General features: G+C 42.1%; 1 protein-coding gene and 1 long non-coding RNA gene across 3 annotated transcripts in view; one reads left to right on the top strand and one right to left on the bottom strand.

The window, feature by feature from the left end:
• Nucleotides 1–233: 233 nt before the first annotated feature.
• On the bottom strand, nucleotides 234–2,347 carry LOC118943904 (cytochrome c oxidase assembly factor 3 homolog, mitochondrial-like). 2 transcript variants are annotated; one of them, XM_036960787.1, is made up of 2 exons: nucleotides 2,052–2,347; nucleotides 234–1,482 (listed from the first exon to the last, which is right to left on the bottom strand). In XM_036960787.1, exons 1-2 carry the CDS (start codon nucleotides 2,248–2,250, stop codon nucleotides 1,388–1,390), a joined length of 294 nt encoding a protein of 97 aa, XP_036816682.1. In that variant the 5' UTR covers nucleotides 2,251–2,347; the 3' UTR covers nucleotides 234–1,387. The 2 variants fall into 2 exon arrangements, 1 of the variants encoding a protein (XP_036816682.1); XR_005039251.1 differs by having other exon boundaries at nucleotides 1,163–1,482; nucleotides 2,026–2,302.
• Nucleotides 2,348–9,155: 6,808 nt separating this feature from the next.
• LOC118943906 overlaps nucleotides 9,156–21,612 on the top strand; it is a 129,787-nt gene continuing 117,330 nt past the window's right edge. Inside the window, exon 1 of the long non-coding RNA XR_005039253.1 lies at nucleotides 9,156–9,598. This is a non-coding gene — a long non-coding RNA (uncharacterized LOC118943906). The remainder of the gene's footprint in view (nucleotides 9,599–21,612) is intronic.

Raw genomic sequence — 21,612 nt, 5'->3', positions numbered from 1 at the left:
TGGTGATCCTAACGGACCTAAAATAGGGAATTATTACTAGGATTAAATGTCAGGAATTGTTTAAAACTAGGATTAAATGTCAGGAATAGTTTAAAACTGAGTTTAAATGTATTTGGCTAAGGTGCATGTAAACTTCTGACTTCAACTGTATGTGTGTCATTTAGCCTAGGAAACATTACACTGACCTTACATGAAGATGTCCTTTGTTTTGTAAAAAAAACGACATAATACAATTTTTACAACTCCGTCCTTTATCAACATAAATATATTTCAAACTGATTGTGTTTCTTTGTCTCAGTTCAGTAGTTCCAATTCAAATCCCACACATTTTAAGGTCACTGTAGAATTCACATCATTGATTGGAGGTTGAATTAGTTCTATAGACAGTTTTGGGAGACATGACACTGAATGGGGCAGTACCAATAATTATATACAAGTGACTGACTACTTATTGGGAGAAAAGGAAGAATAGGGTCATGTTCATGTAGGGCACACTACAGATTTCTTTTTTAGTAGTCCATTTTCTTCCATTTAGTAAACACCACCCAGGTATCCTGAATTGGTAGGGCAATCGGGAGCAGTAGATCTTTCCTCCTATTGACAAGCATGTGTAACAGTACTCTTCTTGCATTGTGTACAATCAATCATCGACACAAGCGCCAACTTGTAGCACCAGTCATGGAGCTTTATTCTGATAGGAACAGCACAAAATTGCACGTCACGCAATGCACAGCTCACCATCCAACTCTGCACGTGACGCACTGTACAAAATATACGAACCCCCCCACCAGACACAGTAAGTTGCTAGCTAGTATTAGGTGGAATTATCTACAACAAAATGCACAACAAATATGCAACAAAAACCGCTGCGTCTTATGTGTGATGTTCCAATAACATTTACAAACAAATTGATATAAATTGTACAGTTAAAACATCACTTGGGAGTATAAAAACCACTTTTGGCGTGCAGTGCTTTGCAACCAACAACTTACTGATGGTTTGGTGCATGTTCACTGGGACGATTCTAACTGGAACATCCCCCCTCGTAAGCAAGCTACGCAAACCAGCCAATAAGATGCCATGTTGAGTAGGTGAAGGCAAGACGAAACTAAAACCAAAACCCATTGGCTTAACAATAAAGTGACAAGGGGAATCACCAATATAACCCTGTTACACATGTTTAATCACAATGAAGACCCTTAAGTCAGCAACATAGTTACATAACCTGGGCAAAACAGGTCCAATGCTGCCTCTTTGAAAGTTGACAATGGCTAGCAGTGGAATAAGGTGTAGCTTCTGCATTAGTCCCTTCGTCCATTCCGGTAAAGTAGATAGGATACCTGGCACACCACACAGTCCATCTGAGCTAAGTTTTCTGATTGCCATGTCAGTTGGCGCCTGTCTTTGCCCCTCTTATCTTGGCCTCCTCATCCAGCTCATCCATGATCTTCTCCTGTTTCACTGAGTAAAACGTGTAGGCATCTAGGAGAAGCAAAGTCAAGTCAAATGTGCAGACTGAGGCAAGGGATGTGCTGGCTGAAAAGCGATCTACAGTCGACCTTAGTTACTGTACATACGCACAAAGATGAATGTTTTCAACATCAGCATACATTTATGGCAGACATGTTTTACACTCATCACCAGCTTTCACTGTAGCAGCCTACAATAAAGTGACAGAGCTATTTAGGTAGCTAGTTAGCCAATTAGTGAACCAGAAACTGGGCATTCAGGAGACGCTGAATATGGCGATTCGATTTTAAAGGATAATCGCTATATTCAACGTCTCCTGTAAACCCAAATTCTGGTTTTAAGGCCAATTAACTAACTCGCTTGCTACAGTACAATGCAAACACTTCATGCTGCGCTTCACCATTACAACGTGCATGTCATTACATTTCTACAATGACTTGCAGCTTCAATGTCCTACATGAATGTCCGGTTGACTAAACTATGGAAAACATTGCCATGGCTTGTTATATCATGCCGGATAGTGCACGTTATCTCTTACGTAACTAGCTAGTTCACCTTGTGTGACTGTTTGGCAAGGATACAAATTCCCATTACAATGGCTCCGATACCAAGTCCTGTTGCAATATTACGGCCCCTCAGTTGCTGCGATTTCTTCTTCCATTGCGCGAGCTCCACTTGTCTGATAAAGTAGAACTCGTCCCTGGTAAGATCCTCCTTGTTTGGATCTATTCTCTTGGCAAAGGGGACTTCAGGATCCAACTTTGGTTTCTGGTCAGACATTTTTCCGACGACCGGACTGGTCTGCTTTTGCAACACTATAATAGGTCCCTCCGACGTTTCCGGGTTCGACGCAAAAAAGTTCCTGTTTCGAATGCGATTTCTGTATGTGTGTGTTGCAATTACCCCATCTCATGGGCAATATGAAGTACTGCCTTTCATGGAAAACGGTTCTAGAATTTTGTCAGAATTTTCAGAATTTTTATTTTTTTGTCAGAATTTTATCCAATCTGGACAAGACCCATGTAAGAATGTTGTTCATTGACTCCAGCTCAGTATTCAAATCAAATGTATTTATAAAACCCTTCTTACGACAGCTGATATCTCAAAGTGCTGTTCAGAAACCCAGCCTAAAACCCCAAACAATGCTGGTGTAGACACACAGTGGCTTGAAAAAACTCCCTAGAAAGGCCAGAACCTGGGAAGAAACCTAGAGAGAAACCAGGCTATGTGGGGTGGCCAGTCCTCTTCTAGCTGTGCCGAGTGGATATTATAACGGAACATGGCCAAGATGTTCAAATGTTCATAGGTGACCAGCAGGTTTAAATAATAATAATCACAGTGGATGTTGAGGGTGCAACAGGTCAGCACCTCAGGAGTGTATAGAGAGAGAGAGAGAGCGAAAGAGAGAGAGAGAGTAAATACTTAAATTCACACAGGAACCGGATAAGACAGGAGAAATACTCCAGATATAACAGACTGACCATGGCCCCCCAACACATGAACTACTGCAGCATAAATACTGGAGGCTGAGACAGGAGGGGTCGGGAGACACAGTGGCCTCATCCGACAATATCCCCGGACAGGGCCAAACAGGAATAATGTGGAAATTAAGTCATGGTCAAAACATATTCATACAACAGTAGCTAGGATGGGGAGAAGTCTGTCCATAATAAACCGTTGCTCTGCATTCTTAACAGCACTATCAACAAGGCAGGTCCTACAGGCTCTAGTTTTGTCGCACCTGGATTATTGTTCAGTCGTGTGGTCAGGTACCACACAGAAAGGGACTTAGGAAAATTGCAATTGGCTCAGAACAGGGCAGCACGGCTGGCTCTTGGATGTACACAGAGATCTAACATTAATAATATGTATGTCAATTTCTCCTGGCTCAAAGTGGAGGAGAGATTGACTTCATCACTACTTGTATTTGTGAGAGGTATTGACATGTTGAATGCACCGAGCTGTCTGTTTTAACTACTGGCACACAGCTTGGACACTCATGCATACCCCACAAGACACCAGAGGTCTCTTCACAGTCCCCAAGTCCAGAACAGACTATGGGAAGCGCACAGTACTACATAGAACCATGACTACATGAAACTTTATTCCACATCAAGTAACTCATGCAAGCAGTAAAATTATATTTAGAAAACAGATAAAAATACATCTTATGGAACAGCGGAGACTGTGAAGCAACACAAACGTAGGCACAGACACATGCATACAAACATACAATAAAATATGCACTACACACAAACATACACGTATTTTGTGTTCTAGATATGTGGTAGTAGAGTAGGGGCCTGAGGGCACACACTTAATGTTGTGAAATTAGTTGTGAATGTACTGTTAGACATGGCGCCAGAGAGAATGGCTGCTGTTTTACAGTCTCCTAACCAATTGGGCTATTGTGTGTGTTTTTCCACATTATCTGTAACTTATTTTGAACATAATGTTTCTGCCACCTTCTCTTATGACCGAAAAGAGCTTCTAGAAATCAGGACAGCGATTGCTCACTTCAAATTGAAAGACGAGTTTTACTTTAACGAGTCGGACGAGAGCGATTTACTCCAGACATCCGACAAGGCCCTCATCCCCGTCATCCCTGTCATTCGCAGGAGAAAGAAACGGACATATCGAGGACGAAGGTCGGGGTGCCTTGTTAGGATCCGGTGGTGAGTGGGTCATTTGACTTTACCATCAGCCCTATTAGCCAACGTACGTACAATCATTGAATAATAAAACAGACGAACTACAAGCACGTACAGTATATCCTACCAACGGGACATTAAAATATGTAATATCTTATGTTTCACAGAGTCGTGGCTGAACGACGACATTAATAACATACATCTGGCGGGTTATACACTGTATCTGCAGGATAGAACAGTAGCCTATGGTAAGACAAGGGGCGGCGGTCTAAGTATATTTGTAAACAACAGCTGGTGCACGATATCTAAGAAGTCTCTAAGTTTTCTTCGCCTGAGGTAGAGTATCTCATGATAAGCTGGAGAGGACTCCATTAACCAAGAGAGTTTTTCCATCTACATTCTTCGTAGCTGTCTATTTACCACCACAAACCGATGCTGGCACAAAGACGACACTCAAAGAGCTGTATACGGCCATAACCAAACAGGAAAACACTCATCCAGAGGCGGCGCTCCTAATGGCCGGGAACTTTAATGTAGGGAAACAAATCCGTTTTACCTTATTTCTACCTGCATGTTAAATGTGCAACCAGAGGGGGAAAAAACTCTAGACCACCTTTACTCCACAAGCAGAGACGCAGACAAAGCTCTCCTTCACCCTCCATTTGGCAAATCTCAAAATAATTATATCCTCCTGATTCCTGTTCACAAACGAAAACTAAAGCAGAAAGCACCAGGGACTCTGTCAATAAAAAAGTGGTCAGATGAAGCAGATGCCAAGCTACAGGACTGTTTTGATAGCACAGACTGGAATATGTTCCAGGTTTCCAGGAGTACACCACATCAGTCACTGGTTTCATCAACAAGTGCATCGATGATGTCGTACCAAAAATGACTGTACGTACAGTACATACCCCAACCAGAAGCCATGGATTACAGGCAACATCATAGTCCAAGCACACCAGGACAGTCATAAAGAGGCCATGACAAAACCTATTCCCCCTCAGGAGACTGAAAAAATGTGTCATGTGTCCTCAGATCCTCAAAAAGTTCTACAGCATCACCATCGAGAGCATCCTGACTGGTTGCATCACAGCGTGGTATGGCAACTGCTCGGCCTCCGACCACACGATCCAGTACATCACTGGGGCCAAGCTTCCTGCCATCCAGGACCTCTTTACCAGGCGGTGTCAGAGAAAGGTCCTAAAAATTGCCAAAGACTCCAACCCTAGTCACAGACTGTTAACTCTGCTACCGCACAGCAAGTGGTACCGGAGCGCCAAGTCTAGGTCCAAAAGATTTCTTAACAGCTACTACCCCGAAGTCAGACTCACATGAAACATTTCCAATCCAAAATTAAATCTAGAATCGGTTTCCTATTTCGCAACAAAGCATCCTTCACTCATGCCGCCAAACATACCCTCGTAAAACAGACCATCCTACCGATCCTCGACTTCGGCGATGTCATTTACAAAATAGCCTCCAACACTCTATCACAGTGCCATTTGTTTTGTAACCAAAGCCCCATATACTACCCACCACTGCGACCTGTACGCTCTGCCATGAAGCCGGCTCAGCACATCTGGTCTCCAGTGTGTCTCCTCAGGCCGGGCTACATGGCACCAGCCCTGCGCATGGTGTCCCCGGGTTCGCCAGCACAGCCCAGTGCGGTCTATTCCACCTTGCCGCACTGGCCTGGCTACGGGGAGCATCCATTCAGGTAGGGTTGTACAGGCTCGGTGCTAGAGACCTCCAGTGCATCTCCACGGTCCGGTCTATCCGGTGCCTCCTCCACACACCAGGCCTCCGGTGGCAGCCCCCCGTACCAGGCTGTCTCTCCGTCTCCTCCCTACAGGTGCTCCCGTCTGTCCTGAGCTGCCACAGTCTCTAGTCTGTCCTGAGCTGCCAGAGTTGCCCGTCTGTCCTGAGCTGCCAGAGTCGCCCGTCTGTCCTGAGCTGTCAGAGTCGCTAGTCAGTCAGGAGCCGCCAGAGCCGCCGGTCAGTCAGGAGCTGCCAGAGCCGCCGGTCAGTCAGGAGCTGCCAGAGCTGTTCGTTACTCCGGTGCTACCGGAATCGCCCTTCACTCCGGAGCTGCCGGAATCGCCCTTCACTTCACTGGAATCGCCCGTCCATTCGGGACCCATTGCTAGGGTCCCCAGTCGAGGTCGGCGGCAAGGATCGCCGCTCTAAAGAGGCAATGGAGGCGGGTTGAGAGGCGGACAAAGACTATGGTGGAGTGGGGTCCACGTCCCGTGCCAGAACCGCCACCGCGGACAGACGCCCACCCAGACCGTCCCCTATAGGTTCAGGTTTTGTGGCCGGAGTCCGCACCTTTGGGGAGGGGGGGGGGGGGGGGGGGGGGGGGGGGGGGTGGTACTGTCACGTTCTGACCTTAGTTCCTTTGTTCCTTTTCTGTTAATTAGAGCTGTCAGCTAAGTGGTGATCGATAATGGTGAGGGGTCAAGAGTTTATTCAGTTATGTTGTGTGACCTGTGAGTGTGTTAGTGAGTTGGAATGAACTCTTAAACTCACTTAATTTTAGGTCGGAAGGAGGAGATTCATTCTAGAAGCAATGCAATGACGTCATGTTATTGTATATAAACTGTTGCTCGTGGTAACGTGGCAGCGCGCTCCGAGAATAAATTCTGTTACCTATTATTGATAAGACTGGTCTCCGTCTATTTTATGCAAACAAGAATATTACAAATTCTCATAAAATGGTTGGCGTGTTCATCACCAAAATGCTCGTCAGTAGGTAGACAGGACAGGTGGAACGGTCCAATCGTGATGGCAGATGCTTAAGCAAATGCCCTACAATTCTGTTAACATTTTAACAAGTTACTTTATAGCTAAATTATTAAAATCTCATATTACTTACTATTCAATCCAATACAATATCCAGTCAGTCAGTGAGCTGCTAACTACTTCCTCAACTTCTGCGTTTTTCCCACGTCTCTTCGTCTCCATGCAGATGTAGCGCGCTCTCAAAAATTCAGGTAGAGTTGTGTGTGGTGGATTCAGACGCGCGCATGTTGTTTTTTTCTCACCCTGTCCCTGGTGCATGGAAATGTTTCTGAAAATGATGCAACAGGTCAGACCTGAGTGCATTCCTGATGGTATAGGATACCCCTAACCCATCCAAACTACAGCTCCATCACTCCCCATATGGTCACCATGAAACTGCAGTGGTAAGAAAGTCATTGGGGAATTTATTTTTTTGGCTCACTTGCCAAATAAGCAAGTTGGCTCTTTAGGGTCCTGCCCTTTGCTTCTCCCTAGCAACTGGTTGCTATGCTGCAATTTTTTTTCCATTATGTTGTTGATGCAGTGTATGAGATTCATAACTAGGCCTAATCAACCTCCCCCTGCTGTGCATTGACATGTCAAACATGCTTGCCATTTATCATATGCTCACACCTATAGGCTACAACTCAGTCTAGTTCACAGTAATGTACTGGTTTTACTGCTTGCTGTTTTCTTATGAGACGGAAATAAAATAATTGTACCCACTTTGAATGTGGGAAAATAATATTTACTGGTATCTCTACTTACTTCATTAATATCAGTTTGTTCAAGGCTTAGTTGGCCTTCCCTTGCACGATACAAGCACAATTAGGCCTAAAACTAAAGTACTGGAAATTCTTTAAAGTTGCAATCAGCAGTAAGAACAATAAATGTTTAAACTAATCTCACGAAGCCTTTCTAAATTATATTCTTCAAGAATCAATAGGTACATATCATGTAGCTACTGCTGATCGCCCCTTTAATGGAAAATGAACTGCATGTCAAATTGTTGTTGTGCTTACCTTACAGCGTGAGAATATGCCTGCCTACCCCAACTCCAGTAGCAGATGGTATATCTGCTATGGAGAGCTCATGGGAATAGAGAAAAAAATAATCTCCACCCCATGATCCTCCAGGAGTCTGCACAACATCTGAATGCAGAGCAGAGTGGTGTGACGGATTACAGCTGCCTGAAGCACCCGAGGGAAGGAAGGTGTGTGCGGTATTCAGCCTGTGTGTGAGTGTGATGTGTGCAGAGGAGGCGCTGTGTGTGAGGGAGGCTTTGCTTTGGCAGAGAGAGAGAGAATGAATGTCAATTCCCAATAGCACCCTCTTCCCTATTTAGTGCACTACTTTTGACCAGGGCTCATTAAGCTCTGGTCAAAAGCAGTGCACTAAATAGGGAAGAGGGGGACATTTGGGATGCTGTCAAAGAGAGGTGATGTTGTATCAGTGGATTAACAGTGGATCCAAGGGCCAGAACTCTCTCTCTGGCATAACACTGCTTCAGCTCTACATGACTCTGCTGATCGCTTCACATCAAATTTAACCCTCATTAATCTCTCCTCCTGCCCCTTTCTGGATGCTTCCCAAATGCCATTCTCCCTATACCCTTTATGGTGCACTACATAGAGCTCTGGTCAAAATAAGTGCACTATGTCGAGAATAGGGTGCCATTTGTGACAAAGACCCCACACACTGAAACCAGCAGCCCTGGGCATGGCACACACCTGGCGGGGGAATTTCTCACTGCCGTCCTTTAGCCTCAGCCTTCCTACTGTAATATAGTAGGCTGCAGCACAGAGACATTGTATGACGATACATGCACCAGTTTACACCAAGGCTACAGATCACATTTGAAATTACAATAAAATAATCATTTGAATAAAATGTACATTTTGCATAGCAGTATGCACGTTTTTTTTTAAGACAAGAGTATTCATTAAGTAATGTTGTATTGATCCTCTAAACCAGACATGATCAATATGTTGACCTTTCTTCCCCCCAAGAGAATAGACCTACAAAATCTGCAGTCTCCTGAATGAGTCGCCTGCAGACCTCACATTTTTATAGCATAATTGCCTTACATCAAATGTCAAATGCTTTGGCCGTGGGGGAATGTACTAAAGATTTGATTGACATCGACCTTGTCTTCTCTTGAATAATTATTATGATCGTTTTAGACATTAGTGCCTCCCATTTTCATGATTTATGCATCGTCTTCTACCGCGCTGTGTCCTGCCCGCTGCCAGTCAGAGGTTGCACCGGTAGGCGTGCTAGCGCTCCATACGTACTGCGGCTGTGGAACATATTACTTTTTTTAATGAATCGGTCCGGTCCTACACTTGGCATATTTCCTGGGGTTAGGTTACCTGCAGCGATGAAATAGGTAACTACGGAGTGTCGCACGCTGCATGAACACGTAGTTCTTTTTGTTTTTTGTTTACCTGTATTTATCCTTTCTTAAATTATGAGTGCATTTTTTTGGGAAATATAAAGTCGATAGACACATCAGTTTAATATATTTGGCTAGACAGTGTAGACTATTTATTCGCTCTGTGACGGTAGTAGACTATTGACAACGTCAGCTGTAGCGAGCAATTTCGCTTGAGGATCTCAAAGAAACCGGCTACGAGTATTTGCTGCAACTGATGCGAACTGGCTAGTGTCAGGCTGGAGAGACAAAGTTAAGCAAGGTAAGGCTACTACTGTAAGTTATGTCTTTACTTAGGCAGTAGGCTTGACATTAATTAAGCTGCATGCCATGTGTGAGAAATCCCATTTTAAAAACAGACACATGCATGATCGATATCTAACCCTGATCAAAATAGCCAACTGTCAACGCTGTAGCCACCCTCCCACAAAAAGCAATTGTTCTATATACTAAATATATATATTTTTTAAGTAGCAAGCCAACTGTTTGTCTCTGTACTTGACTATAAGCCATAAAACACTTTAGTATGCATGTATATATGAGACACACCCACCATGGCAAAGAGCTGTCCAGGATAATGTCACTAGTTCATGGTAAAGAGCTGTCCAGGATAATGTCACTAGTTCATGGTAAAGAGCTGTCCAGGATAATGTCTAGTTCATAGTAAAGAGCTGTCCATGATAATGTCACTAGTTCATGGCAAAGAGCTGTCCAGGATAATTTCACTAATCCACGGTAAAGGGCTGTCCATGATAATGTAACTAGTTCATGGTAAAGAGCTGTCCAGGATAATTTCACTAATCCACGGTAAAGAGCTGTCCATGATAATGTCACTAGTTCATGGTAAAGAGCTGTCCATGATAATGTCACTAGTTCATGGTAAAGAGCTGTCCATGATCATGTCACTAGTTCATGGTAAAGAGCTGTCCATGATAATGTCACTAGTTCATGGTAAAGAGCTGTCCATGATAATGTCACTAGTTCATGGTAAAGAGCTGTCCATGATAATGTCACTAATCCACGGTAAAGAGCTGTCCATGATAATGTCACTAGTTCATGGTAAAGAGCTGTCCAGGATAATGTCACTAGTTCATGGTAAAGAGCTGTCCAGGATAATGTCACTAGTTCATGGTAAAGAGCTGTCCATGATAATGTCACTAGTTCATGGTAAAGAGCTGTCCAGGATCATGTCACTAGTTCATGGTAAAGAGCTGTCCATGATAATGTCACTAGTTCATGGTAAAGAGCTGTCCATGATAATGTCACTAGTTCATGGTAAAGAGCTGTCCATGATAATGTCACTAGTTCATGGTAAAGAGCTGTCCATGATAATGTCACTAGTTCATGGTAAAGAGCTGTCCATGATAATGTCACTAGTTCATGGTAAAGAGCTGTCCAGGATAATGTCTAGTTCATAGTAAAGAGCTGTCCATGATAATGTCACTAGTTCATGGTAAAGAGCTGTCCAGGATAATGTCACTAATCCACGGTAAAGAGCTGTCCATGATAATGTCACTAGTTCATGGCAAAGAGCTGTCCAGGATAATTTCACTAATCCACGGTAAAGAGCTATCCATGATAATGTCACTAGTTCATGGTAAAGAGCTGTCCATGATAATGTCACTAATCCATGGGAAAGAACTGTCCATGATAATGTCACTAGTTCATGGTAAAGAGCTGTCCAGGATCATGTCACTAGTTCATGGTAAAGAGCTGTCCATGATAATGTCACTAGTTCATGGTAAAGAGCTGTCCAGGATAATGTCACTAGTTCATGGTAAAGAGCTGTCCAGGATAATGTCACTAGTTCATGGTAAAGAGCTGTCCATGATAATGTCACTAGTTCATGGTAAAGAGCTGTCCATGATAATGTCACTAGTTCATGGTAAAGAGCTGTCCAGGATAATTTCACTAGTTCATGGTAAAGAGCTGTCCATGATAATGTCACTAGTTCATGGTAAAGAGCTGTCCATGATAATGTCACTAGTTCATGGTAAAGAGCTGTCCAGGATAATGTCTAGTTCATGGTAAAGAGCTGTCCATGATAATGTCACTAGTTCATGGTAAAGAGCTGTCCAGGATAATGTCACTAATCCACGGTAAAGAGCTGTCCATGATAATGTCACTAGTTCATAGTAAAGAGCTGTCCATGATAATGTCACTAGTTCATGGTAAAGAGCTGTCCATGATAATGTCACTAGTTCATAGTAAAGAGCTGTCCATGATAATGTCACTAGTTCATAGTAAAGAGCTGTCCATGATAATGTCACTAGTTCATGGTAAAGAGCTGTCCATGATAATGTCACTAGTTCATAGTAAAGAGCTGTCCATGATAATGTCACTAGTTCATGGAAAAGAGCTGTCCATGATAATGTCACTAGTTCATGGTAAAGAGCTGTCCATGATAATGTCACTAGTTCATGGTAAAGAGCTGTCCAGGATAATGTCACTAGTTCATGGTAAAGAGCTGTCCAGGATAATCTCACTAGTTCATGGTAAAGAGCTGTCCAGGATAATTTCAATAGTTCATGGAAAAGAGCTGTCCAGGATAATTTCAATAGTTCATGGAAAAGAGCTGTCCAGGATAATTTCACTAGTTCATGGTAAAGAGCTGTCCAGGATAATTTCAATAGTTCATGGTAAAGAGCTGTCCAGGATAATTTCAATAGTTCATGGAAAAGAGCTGTCCAGGATAATTTCAATAGTTCATGGAAAAGAGCTGTCCAGGATAATTTCAATAGTTCATGGTAAAGAGCTGTCCAGGATAATTTCAATAGTTCATGGTAAAGAGCTGTCCAGGATAATTTCAATAGTTCATGGTAAAGAGCTGTCCAGGATAATTTCAATAGTTCATGGTAAAGAGCTGTCCAGGATAATTTCAATAGTTCATGGTAAAGAGCTGTCCAGGATAATTTCAATAGTTCATGGTAAAGAGCTGTCCAGGATAATTTCACTAGTTCATGGTAAAGAGCTGTCCATGATAATGTCACTAGTTCATGGTAAAGAGCTGTCCATGATAATGTCACTAGTTCATGGTAAAGAGCTGTCCATGATAATGTCACTAGTTCATGGTAAAGAGCTGTCCAGGATAATGTCTAGTTCATAGTAAAGAGCTGTCCATGATAATGTCACTAGTTCATGGTAAAGAGCTGTCCAGGATAATGTCACTAATCCACGGTAAAGAGCTGTCCATGATAATGTCACTAGTTCATGGCAAAGAGCTGTCCAGGATAATTTCACTAATCCACGGTAAAGAGCTATCCATGATAATGTCACTAGTTCATGGTAAAGAGCTGTCCATGATAATGTCACTAATCCATGGGAAAGAACTGTCCATGATAATGTCACTAGTTCATGGTAAAGAGCTGTCCAGGATCATGTCACTAGTTCATGGTAAAGAGCTGTCCATGATAATGTCACTAGTTCATGGTAAAGAGCTGTCCAGGATAATGTCACTAGTTCATGGTAAAGAGCTGTCCAGGATAATGTCACTAGTTCATGGTAAAGAGCTGTCCATGATAATGTCACTAGTTCATGGTAAAGAGCTGTCCATGATAATGTCACTAGTTCATGGTAAAGAGCTGTCCAGGATAATTTCACTAGTTCATGGTAAAGAGCTGTCCATGATAATGTCACTAGTTCATGGTAAAGAGCTGTCCATGATAATGTCACTAGTTCATGGTAAAGAGCTGTCCAGGATAATGTCTAGTTCATGGTAAAGAGCTGTCCATGATAATGTCACTAGTTCATGGTAAAGAGCTGTCCAGGATAATGTCACTAATCCACGGTAAAGAGCTGTCCATGATAATGTCACTAGTTCATAGTAAAGAGCTGTCCATGATAATGTCACTAGTTCATGGTAAAGAGCTGTCCATGATAATGTCACTAGTTCATAGTAAAGAGCTGTCCATGATAATGTCACTAGTTCATAGTAAAGAGCTGTCCATGATAATGTCACTAGTTCATGGTAAAGAGCTGTCCATGATAATGTCACTAGTTCATAGTAAAGAGCTGTCCATGATAATGTCACTAGTTCATGGAAAAGAGCTGTCCATGATAATGACACTAGTTCATGGTAAAGAGCTGTCCATGATAATGTCACTAGTTCATGGTAAAGAGCTGTCCAGGATAATGTCACTAGTTCATGGTAAAGAGCTGTCCAGGATAATCTCACTAGTTCATGGTAAAGAGCTGTCCAGGATAATTTCAATAGTTCATGGAAAAGAGCTGTCCAGGATAATTTCAATAGTTCATGGAAAAGAGCTGTCCAGGATAATTTCACTAGTTCATGGTAAAGAGCTGTCCAGGATCATTTCAATAGTTCATGGTAAAGAGCTGTCCAGGATAATTTCAATAGTTCATGGAAAAGAGCTGTCCAGGATAATTTCAATAGTTCATGGAAAAGAGCTGTCCAGGATAATTTCAATAGTTCATGGTAAAGAGCTGTCCAGGATAATTTCAATAGTTCATGGTAAAGAGCTGTCCAGGATAATTTCAATAGTTCATGGTAAAGAGCTGTCCAGGATAATTTCAATAGTTCATGGTAAAGAGCTGTCCAGGATAATTTCAATAGTTCATGGTAAAGAGCTGTCCATGATAATGTCACTAGTTCATGGTAAAGAGCTGTCCAGGATAATTTCAATAGTTCATGGTAAAGAGCTGTCCATGATAATGTCACTAGTTCATGGAAAAGAGCTGTCCAGGATAATTTCAATAGTTCATGGTAAAGAGCTGTCCATGATAATGTCACTAGTTCATGGAAAAGAGCTGTCCAGGATAATTTCACTAATCCATGGTAAAGAGCTGTCCAGGATAATTTCAATAGTTCATGGTAAAGAGCTGTCCAGGATAATTTCAATAGTTCATGGTAAAGAGCTGTCCAGGATAATTTCACTAATCCATAGTAAAGAGCTGTTCTTTCTTGCTGTGTGGCTTCAGCCCAGTACCTACCTCATTCTGCCTCTTATCTGACTTGGTTTCTCCTGACAGGATCTTATGTGCTAATGATGGTTCAACCCTAGCCCTTGATCATGACTCTCAGTTCCATTACATTATACATAAGAGTCATTGGACGAAGGGGTCTTCTGTATGTTTTGTTTTGTTAAGAGCCCTGACTCTTGGTCTGAACATTAACATGCAACACTTGCGTTACGGTTTTGGAAGCATAAGGACCTTATCTTTCATGTTAGCGGGTATTAATTTTCTAGAAAACAAAATGTTAAAACACACCTTTATAGGGTTAGTGTTCCCACACGGCCATATCTCCATGTTACAGTGCATGTTTACTGAAGACAGATGGAAGGGACAAAGGGACGACCTGTGTTAATTAGCTATCTACAGTAGCATGTTCCGAACACCTTTGTGTAATGGAAGAAAGCTGCCAGAAACTTGTCACTGAAAAATACTATCGGCTGCAACCAATGTTCCCTCAAAACAATTTAGTAACTGAGCAAATTTCAGGTCTGCTGAGCGCAAATGTCAATTTTGTAAAAAGTTCTGTGCAACTTCCACCATGCATTTACAGTGAACACTGAGGCTGTACTTGATTTAAGTCAACATTATTTTTCTAGATGCCTAGAAATGTACACGTTTTATGCTCTTGTAAGAAGCAATCACTCCCCTATTGCTGACTACAAATTATCTATAACTGGGCTAATAACTCACTAACTAGCAAAGGAAATTAACAAAATGTTGCTACATACAGCTCTCATTTTAATCTCAAAATCAGCATATCTCCTCACTACCACTAATGCTGTAAACACAGTCAAGTTCAAAGTAAATGGCACAGAACCATCTATGACAATGGTCTATTTGCATATAGGCCTACAGCAGTTCTGATTGTTTATGCCGCTCCGGTATGTGCAGAGTACGGGCCAATTAGTGCGTGTCAATGCAATAGAATTCTACTCTGATGCGTTCTGCAAAAGCTCTTGCACAGTTTGTTTTGTTTCGGTATGTTGCATTGAAAGTGGCTAATATTGCGTCGACTCGATCACAATAAAGGGAAACGTTGATATTGTTAACAGGGAAAAACTATAGAACAAACTTTTCTGGGTCAAGATCACTTTGAGTCAAAATGCAAGCTGAGATCTACCACTGAGATTTTTTGTTGTTGTACATGACTTAAAAACCGTAAGCCTATGCAACATCAACCAATTAAAAACTGTACTGTAGCAATGAGGTTTGTGCAGAAAGCTATAGGCCCAATACATTATCACCCCATGTTGGCTTTGCTTGAATTGTTGTTCAGACCATTTAAAAAAATTATATTTCAAAATTTGAGGCAGGCTATATGATCACACTGGTAATAAATCCATTGTTGTACTACTTGTGAGGCACATCTGAGTGAGCATACATTTAAAATATCTGCTGTTTATTTTACTGGGCTGATGGTGCCTGCATCTGAGGGTCCGTCTCAGCGGAGGGAGAGAGCAGCAGACTCGGGGTCAGTCTCAGCGGAGGGAGAGAGCAGCAGACTGATGTTCAGCCTCAGCGGAGGGAGAGAGCAGCAGACTGAGGGTCCGTCTCAGCGGAGGGAGAGAGCAGCAGACTGAGGGTCCGTCTCTCAACATCCCTCTGCTTTCCCTTTCTGACACTGACCAAAAAGCTGATTGGGAAACTTGAGTCTGGCACCGCATCATTTCTGCCTCATGCACAAGATCATGTTGTGACTCTATGAACAGAGAAAGTTAAATATTCCTCAATATTAAAAAAGACCTGAGCCATTAATAATAACAACAAAGCAAGCCTATAGATACACTTTCCTACTCATTCATTACTGCTGCACTGCTTGTTGTAGCGCTGAGTGGAAATGGGAAGAATGTGCATTTTATGGCTAATAATCACGGATGCAACTTTCACTGGGGACATGTCCCCTCACATTCTGAAATTGCATTTTTGCCCCTCCCCCAATTGTATAATTGAAATGTGATACAAAACGAGGCTACGGTGTGGTTTAGGACCATGCGGACGCCTCCGGCCGGTCGGGTAGGCTGTTTGGAGTGTTTATCTGACTGGAAAAATAATAGTGTTGAATACGAAGTGTTGACAGTGCTGAGAAAGAACTTAAACATTAACTCATTCATAAAAACAGCATCACTATGCTGTATTCGTTGACAGTCTCTCGCTAGTCATTATTTTAAACGTTTTGTATTCTCACAGTATCAACTTTGCTTAAGCTTTATTTTATGCCTGCTACATTACTGCAGACAGTATTCTGAGCCATCCATTTGGCCAGCGGTAGGCCCATAGTGCACTTGATTTGCTCTCCTGGCCCGCCGGGAAGGCAGAGATTGTACCTTCAGATATGTTCAGTAGAGTAGAGTAGATATGTTCAGTAGAGTACAGTACAGTACATATTTTTAGTTCAGTAGATATGTTGAGTAGAGTACAGTAGATATGTTCAGTACAGTACAATTAAGTGATAATGCCTGAGAAGCCGGTGTTTGGAGGATATATTGGCACGTGTGTTGTTAGGTCCGAGACGAAGTGTGCCAATATTGTTGGCTTCAAGGGCATTATAAAAAATAAAAAACGGGTTACCAACTTATTCAGACAATGATTTACATATTTTAATTTAAAACATTATTTTGATGAATTTATTCTTTCCACAAGATATAGTCCCGACACAAATCTAGGGTTGCTACCCAAGCCGGCTGGTTGTTTGTTCTATCGGTTCGGTTGCCAGAGACGCGACCCAGTTGTTTAGACTTTTTGTTCTGTATCTATGGACGTGACCCAGCCATTCGTTCTAAATGTTCCAAGCAAATACTGGCTGGCAACGTTCTTATCCCTTGCTTGCTAGCTTTTTTCAATTGACATATATTTGTATTTATCCATAAAAATGATGCCAGCTGATTCATGATTTTGACTGGCTGAGATACGCTGCCTGCCTGTCTGTCTCGTCCCGACTCCCGACATGTTCATTACTAGGGGACAGCTGGAAATCGAATTTGAATATTGAAACAATGTTGCAAATTCGAAAAGAACTGTGAGATAATATCTAGATGATTTTTATAGTAGAGATCAAGTTTATAAATAGCCTGGCTGGGCTGGTGAGACGGTGTATTGCACAATCAGATGGAACTGAGTAAATAGGCATTTTAACATCATAGATTTAGCTGGTGGTAACTTGTGGAATAGACACCAGCTGAATGCGGTTTTAACCAATTAGCATTCAGGATTAGACCCACCCATTGTATAAAACAGTACATTATACTGTACTTCATTATAGTGTGCTGTACTGAACTGTACTGTCCAAACATAGCCATAAAGAACTCTTATGAGCTGAACATAACAGTATGTTAGTAGAAGGGAGGACAGTAGCAGGTGATCCTATGCGCTGAAAATAATATTATGCCAGTAGAAGGGAGGACAGTAGCAGGAGACCCTATGAGCTGAACATAACACTATGCCAGTGGAAGGGAGGACAGTAGCAAGAGACCCTATGAGCAGATCATTAAAGTATGCCAGTGGAAGGGATGACAGTGGCAAGAGACCCTATGAGCAGATCATAACAGTATACCAGTGGAAGGGATGACAATGGCAAGAGACCCTATGAGCAGATCATTAAAGTATGCCAGTGGAAGGGATGACAGTGGCAAGAGACCCTATGAGCAGATCATTAAAGTATGCCAGTGGAAGGGATGACAGTGGCAAGAGACCCTATGAGCAGATCATTAAAGTATGCCAGTGGAAGGGATGACAGTGGCAAGAGACCCTATGAGCAGATCATAACAGTATACCAGTGGAAGGGATGACAGTAGCAAGAGACCCTATGAGCAGATCATTAAAGTATGCCAGTGGAAGGGATGACAGTGGCAAGAGACCCTATGAGCAGATCATAACAGTATACCAGTGGAAGGGATGACAGTGGCAAGAGACCCTATGAGCAGATCATTAAAGTATGCCAGTGGAAGGGATGACAGTAGCAAGAGACCCTATGAGCAGATCATTAAAGTATGCCAGTGGAAGGGATGACAGTAGCAGATGACCAATGGCAGTTTGTGACTAATATGATTTTCCCATTGTAGCCAATTCAATTGCAGTAATTCCGTTACTGATTTGCTAACAGAATTACAAATATTAATCACTTAATAATTCATAAACTAACTTTAAAAAAAAACTTTTATCCAATTTTCTCCCCAATTTTGTGATATCCAATTGGTAGTTACAGTCTTGTCCCATCGCTGTAACTCCCCTACAGACTCGGGAGAGGCAAAGGTCAACAGCCGTGCATCCTCCGAAACACGACCCTGCCAAGCCGCATTGCTTCTTGACACACTGCTCGCTTAACCCGGAAGCCAGCCGCACCAATGTGTCGGAGGAAACACTGTCCAGCTGGCAACCATCAGCTTGCTGGCGCCTGGCCCACCACAAGGAGTCGCTAGAGCGCAATTGGATAAGAAAATCGCGGCCGGCCAAACCCTCCTCTAACCTGGACAATTGTTCACCGGGTCTCTTAGTCACGGCCTGCTGCGACACAGCCTGGGATCGAACCTGCGTCTTTTGTTACACCTCAAGCACTGCGATGTAGTCCCTTAAACCCCTGCACTACTCGGGAGTTGAACAAACTTGATATCAGTAAAAACACCTTCACTTATTACTTATGTGAAAATATCTTCAAGATGTAGTATGTGGGTTTTTGTTAGCAATATTTCTTAAACTTACAGAAGGCAAAACTAAATAGCATTGGCATTAGTTGGCAGGGGTCTTTCCTTCAACATTATTGTGTTTTGATTTATTTTTAATACCTTTTAAAACTTTTTCTGGTAGATGTTGTAGAATACCTCTTTTCCATCTGTTTGACCAGATATCAAAGCCTTGCTTATTCAACATTATGGGTTAAGGGATGGAAAATGGTTGAAAAATTTATATATGCCTTAATTACTCAAAAATATAAACTCTTAGCTTTCATTTGACACCCAATTTGATGTGCTCCCATGAACTTCACATGTTGGACCCATCTCTCTCTGTTTATTTATATTTTCTCTCTCTCTCTCTCAATCTCTATTTGTCTCTCTCTATTTTTGTCCCTCTTTCACTCTCTCTCCATCCCACACTCACATCTGTGATTTTAGTATGCTGGAGACAGTGAGGGTGTTATGAGGATTGGTTTCCATTATGAGGTAATGTTTTCTGCTGTCTAGTGTTTAACTGTCATTTCACTGCGTTATCTTTGTCCACCAGGAGTGTCAAGGCCTTAGTTTCCACCGACCCAGCCAGACCATCCCACAGACAGGTCATGGATGGAACCGTGGGGTTGGAACGGACAGATTTGTTTTAAGATACAACAGTAAATCAGTTTATATATCGTTTCAAAAATCCTATTCAGTCACATGTCAGGTCATTCTTGGTCACCCTTGGCCAATTCCACTGGAACGAAATTATGTTTTGACACAGCTTTTTTACTTCAAAATGTATGTCAAACAAAAACCACTGATTTCAAAGTTTAACAAAGAATACAACTCTATGCACAATTATTACTTTGAACAATTTACACAGTAAATACTGGAAAATCGGTGCAGATGCAAAGTTTGGTAACAAAATCAGGGTAAAATCCCCTTCAGTTTTATTCTCTTACCAAACGTTGTATCTGCACAGTTCTTCCTGTATATGTGTTTTACACATTTTCGGTGGAACTTGTTGAAAGTAGTCCTTGTGGTTTGTTAAGCTTTGAAATTAATGTTTTTGTATTTGGTATACATTTTGAAGTGAAAAATGTGAGTCTTTGCATTATTGCATTAAAATTGAATTGCCCCCCTTTCTGGATCGGACTACACAAGAACTGTGTGACTATTTGCTGCCGGGCATTGGAATCTACAGTAGCTATACTACACAACAGGGTACAAGTGGATATTTTATGCTTCACCAGGAGTAGGTCTTACTTGTAGTGGTTAGAATGGATTTAGGGATTTCTGCCAACACAAGAAGTGTAATAATATTGCTCTGTCAGGTTTGAGACTCTTTGTTGTCTAGGTACAGCAAAGCTGCACTTTCTGCTGCATTTTGTCAGCCACCAATTGGAGAGGAGAGCTGCGGGTGCACTCTTAGAAAAAAGTGTTCCAAAAGGGTTCTTCGGCTGTCCACATAGGATAACCCTTTTTGGTTCCAGGTAGAACCCTTTTTGATTCCAGGCAGAACTCTTTTTGGTTCCATGTCGAACCCTCTAAGGGTTGAAATATCAAAACAAACTCTCAACCAACTATATTAATTTGGGGACAGGTTGAAAAGCATTAAACATTTATGGCAATTTAGCTAGCTAGCTTGCTGTTGCTAGCTAATTTTCCTGGGATATAAACATTGTGTTGTTATTTTACCTGAAATGCACAAGGTCCTCTACTCCGATAATTAATCCACAGATAAATGGGTAAGCGGAATTTGTTTCTGGTAATCTCTCCTCCTTCAGGCTTCTTCTTCTTCTTTGGACTTTGTATGGTGGTTGACAGCCAACTTTAAAGTGCATTACCACTACCAACTGGACTGGAGTGTGGACTTCAGTTCATCTTTCAATCACCCACGTGGTTATATGCTCCTAAAAACCAATGAGGAGATGGGAGAGGCAGGAATTGCAGCGCGGCTAGCGTCACTGATTGAATAACATGTATATGTACATTTATTTTAAAACACTCACGCATGCGATGTTAGCGGTGTGGTTAGCATGTTAGCTCCTAGATAGCAACTTTTTTTCCCCTAAAACTGTGGGAGTCCCTCTCTGGATGCATTCCAAATGGCAAAAGCATTGCACTATGTAAGGAGTAGGGTGCTATTTGGGACGCAGCTCTCTGCTCTCCCTGTCTCTTTCTCTCTCTCTCTCTGAATGTTATCAGCAGTGAAAATGTGAGGCGTTTTCCTGGCGAGGTATTAAAGGTGTCATTATCTGGGATATTGTGATTCATTTCCCTCAGCTCTGAGGTAAATGGCAACTCTTTATGCTCCTTTAATCAGGAAGAGCAGTCATGGAAATCATAGAGAAAGTACGGTCGGTTGTCATGGAAATAATCTCAGATGGGTGCTTTATAGTTCAATTTCTGGGTGGGATGGGTGTTGAATCTTTAGTATAGAAGCATAATTTGTTTTGCGAGGGAATTGTTAATGTATTTTTTTGTTGTTGCGCAAATCCACCCTCCCTGACGAATAACTACATCTGTATGCAAAAGCAATCTATTTAATGCAAGCCAGGCAAGCGGAATAGTACTACCGTCATACATGTATTTTAGGCAGCAGAAATCACCTCTCCCCATAGTAAACATACCAGATAGAACATCCATGGTGGAT

The sequence above is a fragment of the Oncorhynchus mykiss genome, chromosome 23 (assembly GCF_013265735.2).
Source record: "Oncorhynchus mykiss isolate Arlee chromosome 23, USDA_OmykA_1.1, whole genome shotgun sequence".
In the NCBI taxonomy this organism is placed as follows: domain Eukaryota; kingdom Metazoa; phylum Chordata; class Actinopteri; order Salmoniformes; family Salmonidae; genus Oncorhynchus; species Oncorhynchus mykiss.
This window is presented reverse-complemented; position numbering and strand designations above follow the sequence as displayed.

Excerpts from the sequence above, each read along its gene's own strand:
- LOC118943904 (XM_036960787.1), bottom strand. The coding sequence starts at position 2,250 with ATGTCTGACCAGAAACCAAAGTTGGATCCTGAAGTCCCCTTTGCCAAG. Across the intron at positions 1,483-2,051 it reads AGCCATTGTAATGGGAATTT|ATGCCTACACGTTTTACTCA; the intron begins GTATCCTTGCCA and ends TGCTTCTCCTAG.